The sequence below is a fragment of the Arachis stenosperma genome, chromosome 3 (genome assembly GCF_014773155.1).
Source record: "Arachis stenosperma cultivar V10309 chromosome 3, arast.V10309.gnm1.PFL2, whole genome shotgun sequence".
Lineage (NCBI taxonomy): Eukaryota > Viridiplantae > Streptophyta > Magnoliopsida > Fabales > Fabaceae > Arachis > Arachis stenosperma.
The window spans coordinates 140,217,214-140,228,119 of record NC_080379.1 but is presented as its reverse complement, the minus strand read 5'-3'; the positions used below and the strand labels follow the sequence as shown (position 1 = coordinate 140,228,119).

At 35.7% G+C, this 10,906-nt stretch overlaps 1 protein-coding gene across 1 annotated transcript; it reads right to left on the bottom strand.

The window, feature by feature from the left end:
- Positions 1-9,542: 9,542 nt before the first annotated feature.
- On the bottom strand, positions 9,543-10,292 carry LOC130966760 (protein FAR-RED ELONGATED HYPOCOTYL 3-like). The gene has a single exon (XM_057891586.1). The coding sequence runs from the start codon at positions 10,290-10,292 to the stop codon at positions 9,543-9,545; it is 750 nt and encodes a 249-aa protein (XP_057747569.1).
- Between the last annotated feature and the right edge of the window lie 614 nt (positions 10,293-10,906).

The window sequence follows — 10,906 nt, the reverse complement described above, 5'->3', positions numbered from 1 at the left end:
GATTTCCCACACATGAATGTTGCACACACACTAGCCTAAGCTAATCAAAGATCCAAATAAGAACATTTATCGTTTTTTTACTTTAGGTCTTGTAATGTGCTAAATTAAAGAACAAAATGGGTTAATCGTATGCTCAAATTTGGCTAACAAAGGAAGATAAAAGGTAAGGCTTTTTGGGTAAGTGAGCTAATGAAATAATGGCCTCAATCATATAAATGCATGAATACACAAAATAATGGAAATAGAGAATCAAACAAATCAAAGATTACAATCATAGGAGGAGATAATGCACACAAGAAGGAAAAATAAGTGGTTATAAGATGTAACCACACCATTAGGCTCAAATCTCACAAGCTTGTGTTCTTAGCTCAAAAACATGATCCACAAGATATATAATTCAAGTAAGTTCTATGAAAAAGTTTTCACTCAAATCAATTGAGGTGCCCTATAGATAGAAATCTTGAAAAATTTCGTTATTTTGACTAAGCTTATTTTGTATATGTATGCAAAAATAGAAAAAATGCAAAAAATCCTAAAAAACTAAAATGAAATGTAAAAGTGTTGGGATTAGAAATTTATCACCCAAAATTGCCGATTGGTAGGACGACCTCCCCACACTTAAAAGTTTGCACCGTCCTCGGTGCACTCAAAGATGAGCAAGGGGGTACGGCGACTCTCCGGATTGCTACCTTCAGCTGGTAGGTCAACCGATGTTGCGTGTTCTTTCTTCCGCTTCTATTTTTGCTTGCGGTGCATCATGCAAGAAAAACAAAAATATAACACCATAAGATGAGAAGATATAAAAGCAAGGAAGCATACATTGTTGGAATGAGGTAAATCACTAGAATTGAGTGAGTGAATTAGGGTAACATTTATGAAATTAGGGATGTGAATTCTAAATTGTGCGGTTTAGAACACACATTAGCATAAAAATTATGTCACAAAAGAAGTATACACCTCACTTATCCTAATGTGCTTGAGATGCTTTAAGTAAACTTGTAAGATAAAACAAGCATTAAAGAAGCATGAGAGCATTCAAGCTAAAACATAGGGATGCATATGATCATGAAACACAATGCATTAAGGTAAATGTGCAACATCATCCATCAAGAGATTGCCCAATAGAGGAAAAAGATTCCAATTACATGATGGCTAGCTACAACATGCAATTCAAAAGAGTTACAAGCTCGAAGGCAATTCTCATCACTTGGTATTTTTTAAAAGGTAAGCATGAAAAAACTCAAAACCAAGTAGCAAAATACAACCTCAATCATAGAATCCAACAAAAATTATCTAAAAACATTCATGCTAAAATAGCATTTAGGCAATAAAGGGGCAGCAATACATAGTAAACAAAGTCAATAATCCAACACTTATAATGAAAAGAGAGAAAATAAAATGAAAACTAAACTAAAACTAACTAATTAACTAACCAACTAACTAATTAACTAACTATAATAAATGGTTATCTATGGTGTTTGGGAATGTTGGATGAAGAGTGAGAGAAGGGAAGAAGAAAGGGGAAGGAAAGAAATGGAAAGAGGAGAAGAAAAGAAATGTGGTGGAGGAAGGAAATACGCGCATACGCGCGCATGGCGCGTGCGCGCGGATGGTGGTGTAATGGATGCGACGCGGACGCGTACAGGGTGCGTCCGCGTCGATGGCTTATTCCGAGAGTGGTGCGTACGCGTCATGTGCGCGTGCGTGCGAGTGGGGTTGTGCCAAAGGTACAACGTTGGCGCAGCGTGGGCATAACTCTCTGGAAAATACACCAGGAGGGCAGGTGGCACTATCGGCACGCGCGCGCATGGTGCGCTTGCGCGTCAATCTGCAAGTTGCCAAAAGGGCGGGTACGCGCCAGGTGTGCGTACGCACGAATTGGTTTGTGCCTTAGGCCTAATTTTCGCACAGTGCAGGCCTAACTCTCGGGCTTTTGGCTAGAAGTTGGAACTTCAGCATCCACGTGTGCGCGCCATGTATGCGTGCGCGTGGGTGGTTGAAAATGCTTGGGCACGCGTACGCGTACAGTGTGCGTACGCGTGGATGGTGCTCTGTTTTTCAAAAATTTTCTATGTTTTTGCACCAATCTAAGCATTCTAGACCTCCAAACAGCTACCAAAACACCATAAAACCTTATTTAACAAATTATACTACCAATTATACTCAACAAATCAACCAAAAACATGAGTTTAAACTAATTACTAATATGTACAAAAAGAGAAAATGAAAAGAATTTACCATGGTAGGATATCTCCCACCTAGCACTTTTGTTTATTGTCCTTAAGTTGGACTTATGGGGAGCTCCTCTCAAGGTGGCTTGTGCTTGAATTCATCTTGGAACTCCCACCAATGCTTAGTTCTCCATTGTGCCCCAAGATTTCTCATGGATTGAACCAAGTGTTGATGGAGTTCTTCACAAGTTTGGGGCTCCCAAAGTTGATCCTCTTTTTCTAATCCGGGATCCCACACTTTATTTTCACACCTGTCTTGAGGTTAATCATCATTATTAGTCCAACCGGGTGGTGAGTAAGGTGAATTCTCTATATGGTGGCCAACAATCCTCCTATACCCATCTATTTGAGCACTATTCCCACCTTTGTATTCAACTCTTGAAGTATCAACCAAAATGAGCCTTGATTTGCAACGCCAACCACGAAACATCTTTCGCTTACGCTTCATCCCACAAAGCATCCTAAGTTGACCATCCGTTTCAAGCAAACCATACTCAAGTGGGACAATAAAGCGAATAGAATGAATTTTACCCACTCAAGTGAAGGAGTAGATGGCAACCTAGGCAAAGATGCTTCCAAAGATCTTGACAAAGCATAAACAACTCCCGTTCTTCTATTTCTAGAGACTTCCACCTCTTCACAAGATCTCTTAATCTCAATCCTTTGTTTAACAATTTTATCTAAACATTTTCCCTTACTCAAATCATAATAGGGAGGGTGAGAAAAATTTACCTCCTCAACACTTTCAAATCCAACGGGAGAAGGTTCTTCATGCTCAAAGGATTCTTCACCACTAAAATTTGATGCTTGCTCTTCATTGCCATGGGAACTCAATTCTTGTTCTATCCCATCCAAGTCTTCATATGGAATATGCCTTGGAGGTTGTGCGCATCCCTCCTTAACATCAATTTCAATCTTCTTGGAGGGGTCTTCTTCAACTCTAGGTTTCCATGGAGGTTCCGCATCTCCTAAGTCTTCAACTATTTCTTCCTTTTCTTCGATAATCCTAGCTTCCTCCAATTGTTCCAACACAAAGCAACTTCCCTCATTTTTCACCGGAGTTTCCAATCTCTCCTTCATGCTATGTTCTTCATTTGATTCTCCACATGTAGCCATGAGAGTTCCTTGAGTGTTCAAGCATTGGGAGGCTAATTGCTTTGTTACCGCATCCAAGGCGGCCATAAAATTTTGTACATCCCTTTTCATCTCTTCTTGCCCTTGAACAAGAACACCAAGGGTTTCATCCATTAGAGATTGGAGTGGGTGGAAGGGTTCATCATTTTGGAAGAAGGGTTCATGATAAGGAAGTGGTTCATCATAGTAATGATGTGGTGGTTCTATGTACTCCATTTGTTCCATTCGTTGCTCAACACACTCCAATCTATTGTTCTCAAGTTGAGATTCTACAATCTCCTTCATGCTTCCCTCTTCGGTTGCTCCTCCACAATCATCCTTGGACATATGGTATGAGTTCCATGCATCTAACTTTTCATGGACGGTTGCTTGAAGCCGATCCATTGCTTCCTTGAAGGATGGACATGGATATTCTTCCATGGATGGTTGTGGCGGAAGGTAGAATTCATCTTGTGGTTGAAAGTTCTCATACATTGGAGGTGGTTCATCTTGGTTTTGGTATGGAAGGGGTGGTTCTTGGAAGTGTTGATATTGTAGTGGTTCCATGTATTGCTCATATGGTTCAAAAGGTGGTTGGTATGGTGGATAAGGATTAGGGTCATATGGAGGTGTTTGGTGGTATGGGGCTTGTGAGCATGGTAGTTCAAAGCTATATTGAGGAGGGGGTTTATAGGCATATGGTGGTGGTTCTTGAAAGTCACAAGGAGATTCACCATACCCATTGGATTGATATGCATCATAGAATGGCTCTTCTTCATAGTGCATTGGTGGAGGTTGTTGCCATGAGGATTGATCATATGCATATGACTCCTCCCACCTTTGGTTGTCCCATCCTTGATACACATCTTCATTATAGTCCTCATTTCCTACAACATAGTTAGAACCAAACTCATAGCCAAAGTGAGAATTTATGATAGCAAGAGAAAATGAAAATAAAATCAAATAGGAAGCAAGAAAATTAAATCCTAGAACTAGCAAGAACTAACAAAAGCAAACATATTCACACTATTCACATATATACAATAACCAATAACATAACACCATTGCAATTCCCCGGCAACAGTGCCATTTTGATGATTGGATTTTTGACGGCTTAGAATTTTACAAATGAAATCTCGTTGCAAGTATAGTTTCTAAACCAACACTAACCCTTTTATACAAAAGATTGTTTGTCACAAGTAACAAACCCCTAAATTTATAAACCGAAGTATTGGAACCTCGGGTCGTTCTTTCTAGGAATTACAATAAAGTGTCTTGTTATTGGTTATGAGTTATTTTGGGGTTTTTGAGGTTTTAGACAAGAAATATAAATAGCAAAGGAAATAAACTAACAACTAACAAAGCTCTTGGCAAGATATGAGAACTAGAAGTCCTATCCTAGTTATCCTCCTCAATTGTGACCACAAATTGTTCATTGCTACCACTTAGTTAACCTCTAACCATGGAGGAAAGTCAAGTGGATGAATCAATTTGATTTCTCAAGTCCTAATAAACTCCTAAAGGAAAGACTAGCTTTAGAGGCATTCAAATCAATTAGCAACTTCTAATTATCAATCAACAAAGGAGTTAGATAACTCAAGAGTCACTAATTACTCTACCAAAGCCAAGAGGAACAAAATCTATACTATATCTAGAAGAGACATTTCAACAAACACATAAAAGGCAATAAAGGTAAACATTATTAATTGCAAGAATTAAAAGAATCTACAACTACAAAAGCAAGAGATCAACAAAAAAAAAACCAAAGAAAACACAATTATTATGAATTACCTCAAATTGAATTGAAAGAAAATAGAAGAAACAAGAGTAGATCTACAACAAGATATAAGAACAACATAAAGGAACTTACAACAAAAGAATGGAAGAATGATGAATGTAACAACAAAGAATTGAGAAGTAGAAGTAGAAGAAAGAGTGAATGAAAACCTAGATCTAAGAACTAAACCTAATCCTAATCCTAATCCTAGAGAGAAGTGAGAGCTTCTCTCTCTAAAACTACTTCTAACTAATCCTAATGTGTAAAAATGATCAAAAGTCCCTTTGCTCTTCAATCCTTGGCTTTAAATAGCATCTTTGGCGTCAAAGTTGGTTGGGATTGGGCCCCACAACTCCTGAGAATTCGCTGGGCACGAATTCTCTTAAAAATCAAGTATCAGCATCGACGCGTACGCGCACAGGACGCGTACGCATCCATGGGCCATTTCGCAAGGTGCGCGTAAGCACCTGGTGCGCGCGCGCGTCCTTAGACGAGTTCAAATCTTTGGCTTTTTTTATGATTTCTCCACTTTGCATACTTTCCTCTTCACTCCTTTGATCCATTCCTAGCCTTTTCAATCTGAAATCACTAACAAACACATCAAGGCATCTAATGGAATCAAAGGGAGATTAAAATCATCAAGTTAAAGGCTTAAAAAGCTTGTTTTCACACTTAAGCACAAATTAAGGGAGAATCACAAAATCATGCTAATTCATTGAATAAATGTGGATAAAAGGTAATTAAAATCTCCTAAAATCAATACAAGATAAACCCTACAAATGGGGTTTATCAAGAACGTGTATAAATAATAATGTAATTACTTTATAAAACGACTAGCTACCAAACAAATGACCGTGTAAAAAACCATTTTGAAACCGTGATAATCAGATAAATCATAACTAGCAATCATCGTCTACAACTAAGCACCCAAGAATAACCATCCACGTTCACACAGAAAGTGAACATCCGGCGACGGGAAGAAGGCACAAACCGGCTACGACGGAGGCGTTGGACGTCCGGATTGCTACGGTGGCACGAGCTCTACTCACACAATATGCACGTCCTCCCAACATCCGGTGGCCTATGTGGACGACGACGCCAGTCGGAAGAGTGTTGGCGCGATGTCCGATGGCGGTTGATAACCGTAGCGGCACTGTACCGGCTTTTGCTTCGAGGAGAGAGTAAGAGAAGAAGTTCACACCATATTGAGAGAGAGAGATAATCCTAATTTAATTCTATAACTGACAGGAATCATAATTTGATTCAAATTTTAAATTAGAAACTACTCAAAATTGAATAATTGCCTCTAATTTAATTAGGTAATCCTAATTTGATTCCATATCTGACAAAAATTATGATTTAATTCAAATTTTAAATTGAAAATTATTCAAAATTAATTAATTATCTCTAATTTAATTCTAATTTCAATTTAACCCAATTATATATATTGTATAAAATATACATTGTCTCCTCATATTTTTTTTTATTAGCATATCACGTGCACTCAACTTTATAAAATATTTTGTATTTGTATCTACGGCGAAACAAAAAATGTCAATTTTGTGGGTTTTTTTTGTTGACTGATTTAGCGTGTGTATATACAAACATATAAGAAGCTACTAGGAAGATGTATAAATTAAATTGTTACTGGTGACTGGTATAGAGCAGATATATTATATTAACATGTACTAAGTATCGATTCTTCCTTCTGTTTTCATTTTCCATTACGAAAAATATTTAAAGACCATAAAAAATTATTACTTTTGGCTATTATTTTTAATTATTAATCGAATTCTTTTAATCTAATAATTTAACAATATATTTTTAAATATTAATAAATAATTAATAACAAAAGATAATAAATTCTAATAATTTTTTTTATCATTTTTCTTTTATTATTAATCTCCACAAACTTTTATGATGTTTTTTTTAATAAACATATGCTATGATGATACGTGTTTCGAATGTTCGTGATATGAAGAGTTCAAAAATTATTTAGAAGATATTTTAGTTTATATTTTTAGAATATTTTATTTAATATATTTTGATTTTGTTTATTTAATTACTATATTAGACCTTATGTTTATGAGCTTTAGAATTTTTCTTTGTTTTAACCTAATAAGAGGTTATAAATACCTCCTTAGCTATTGTAGTCGGAATACAGAATGATTTAGAGGTTTAAAACCCCTTCTTTTGTTTCGTGATAAAACCATGGTGTAGACAATTGAGGTTGAAGAGTCCCTCTATTATTGCATCGAGGAATTGGTTAGAAGGTTGAGGAGTACCTTCGAATCAATTCCCAAACTATGGCGTTGACAAGTTAGGTTGAGAAGTCCCTTTTTTGTTGCGCAAAAAAATTGGATAAAAAGTAGAGTGATTCTCTTTATACTCAATTTCAATCTATCTTTTTTATTTTTATTTCAATTTTAATATATCTTTTTTATTCAATTTCAATTCTTGTCTTATTTATCCTTTTATTTTCGTATCATATAAACTCTTCAAACTATTTTAGCTTTCAATTTTGTAAGTGAATAACTCAGAAGAATATTGTCATACCTGTAATTAAATGATTACTCCAATAATTTCTTTTATCTATATTTTCTTTATCAGGTTTTGTTATCTTTGAACAAAAATGTCATGTTCTTAAGACATCGGTTAGGAAATAAGGAAAAAAAAAGAACATTAAATGTTTTTTGTTTCATAGAACATTAAATGCTTGTTAATCAATATTTCTTTCGGTGTTACATGAATGTTGCAGAACATGGCTATTGAAAATCATGAGGACGGCGAATTCTTACAGCCAAAAATAAAAAAGTTGTTTAACATTAAAGACTACAAAATGTTCATACTTTTTTTGAACCTGAAAAAATTGGCATCTCATCCATATGTAAGTTTTTGTTTCTAAAACTTCTTATCATAATTCTTTATTTATGTGTCAATTAAACTAAAGCACTATTCAATGTGGCTATACTTTAGATATTTGCACCTATTTGCTACGCAGATCATTGGTAGATATGGGTAGCTGATGTTAGAAAGAAAAAATTTTGTATCCTTGACCCATATCACAAGACGTGTCCCTCCCCACCCAGAATGAAGCTTAATAAATTTGTTGTAAGTTGATTCTGTTATTTGTATTTTAATATTTGGGTGTAGTTCTGTTCAAAATAAGGTGTAGTATAGGATCTTTTGGGTGTAATCAGATATTAAATTTATTCTTTTTTATATTTTACTTTATTTTTTATTTTTAGGGATATGTGATTTCCAGAATGAGAGTATATGCCGGGGCACCTCTCAAAAAAGACAGTATGGAAATTGAACTGCCATATATCAACATTGCAGGCCAAAAAACGGAGTATAAATCTTTCTCTCTGAAAATTGTATTTTCTCTTGCTGTCCTATTTTAATTTGCTAATTTATTTTCGATTTTTAGCTATGATTGTGCGATTTATGTAATAAAATGGCTTGAAATAATCAAGCCTCAAAACATTAAAAAGGGGAAATATAAATGGGAGAATTGGACACAGGTAATTGTGTTTAAAAGTATATAACTCTCTGTTACTTTACTAAATCAATAACGGAGTTCAGTAAAAGAATATTCTTTTAAACTGTAGGCGGAGGTGGACCACTTTAGAGTTTAATATGCTTCGCGGATTCTGTTTCATGAGATGAATCGAGACAGATATACAGCCATTAAGGAAAGCGAAGCAATAAGATTGTCCAAGTCATCTGCAGTATTGTTGAGTTTATATTGTCAAATAGATTCAGATAATATTGACAGTGATTAGTTTGAGTATTGTGTAGTCTTGGAATAGTTTGAACAGTTTTTGTAAAGTTTGTGAATATTTAATCCAATCTTATTATAAATTGTCTGTGTTGTATTCAAAAGCTGTCAATTACAGGTTTAAAAAAATCAATGAAAACACCAAATGTGCTAATACACCGAATTACTCTCATAATACACTAAAAAATAATCAGTATACACCCCAAATTGAGTGCTCACATATTTTCATGGAAAAACCAACCAAAAATTATGGAAATTCAAAAATTTGAATTGTTAACCTCTTTAGGAATTGAATTGTATATATATTGTAAATTTAAAACAAACAAATATAAACAAGATACTAATTTCCAACACAAACAGCAACATCTGAAAAATATAAAAAAAGGAAAATGTCAAAAACAAGAGAATGCAGAAATACACCCAAAAAAATTAATCGGTACACCAAAATACTGTCATTATACACCCAAAAACCTATCTCCTGCTGCTGGATCTCTGAGCTAATAATTCATAGCATGTCCATGATATTGGTTGAAATTTGGTTGCACCACTGATGCGCCATCAAAAAAGGTTGAACTGGAAAAAATAAACTCACATATTAGCAAAACTATTAACAAAAAAAATAAAATCAATTACCCCTTATTTAAAGAACATCACTTTTAAGCTCGTTAATAGATTCCAAGTTAGCATCTTTGTGAGATAACGAACATGTCCCCTTCCTTTTGGTTTTCAGTTCTTGCATCTCAACCACGATGTTATTATAGGCGCGGTGCAAAATGGCAGTAAGCTCCTCAGATTCTGATGCAAATTCGCATATATTTTGCAAACGAAACACCAATTCGTCAAACCTCTTGCTTCTTGGCTTCAATAGTGGCTCGTCGTGGCTGCTCTTGATGTGTGTGTGTCTCATCTTTACATTCTTGCTCCATAGTTCCAATATGTATCTCGGTGACACTTTGTTTACTCGTTCAAAGCTTAACACACTTAGAGCATGACGGCACAATATCCCTCTTGACTCGAATAATAAGCATTGGCATTTCACTTGGGCTGCTACCGAGTCGTATGTAACCGCAAACTTATTGAATATTGAGTTGAAAACTTGTTCTACAACTTCGTATACCAAATAACCTAGAGCGGAGTTTGTTGATCTTGTGATGCAATTCACCTTCCCTCTGAATTGTGCTTGGACTTTCCTAAACTTCTGGTGAGTGTACACCTGTTGAAACTGAGCTTCTATAGATGATTTTGTTGCACACGGTATGACAGTGTGAAAATCTGCAGCATCTGATTCTCTCTCTCTTTGCTCCTTGCTTCCGAGGCAATTATTGTATTGTTTGACGAATTGGATAAGTGAGTTGTTCCGCGTAATGAACTTGTTAAAAAAGGCATGCATGCTCTCACTCCTTTGTGTGCTTCTCATCCCAGCCCAGAAGTGGTGATCGAGATAAATTGGGATTCATATATGACGGTCTTCATAAAACTCTGCAAAAACACCTAAATCAAAACTATAATATACCCAAAAACATGGAATTTACACCTCTGCTGCAGATTTTAAAAGACATTACCTGAAAGCCACTTGTTGTCCAGAAGACCATACTTCATTAGAAAATCATTCCGATTCCTATCAAATGATTCTTTGGTATGAGAGTTCCAAACAACATGGCTCATGTCTTGTTCAATTTCTAGGTGTCTCTTGTAGCCGTTTAATTTTCTTGGAATCTTTTTCATGATGTGCCAAATACACCAACGGTGAATTGTTGTGAGCATACAAGCCTCGATAGCCCTTTGCATCGATGCGTATTGATCGGTAAGAATCCCTTTCGGAGCATTTCCTCCTATGCAACGAAGCCAACATTCAAATAACCATTTGAATGATTGAATATCATTGTTTTTCATCAAAGCGCATCCCAGAAGCGTTGACCGACCATGGTGATTCACCCAACAAAAGAACCAAAAGTCATATTATACCTAATACAGATTATGACAAAACAGAATTAAAGTCATTAA

What these genes read in the sequence shown, in the direction of transcription:
- LOC130966760 (XM_057891586.1), bottom strand. Translation starts at nt 10,292, where the DNA reads ATGCATGCCTTTTTTAACAAGTTCATTACGCGGAACAACTCACTTATC.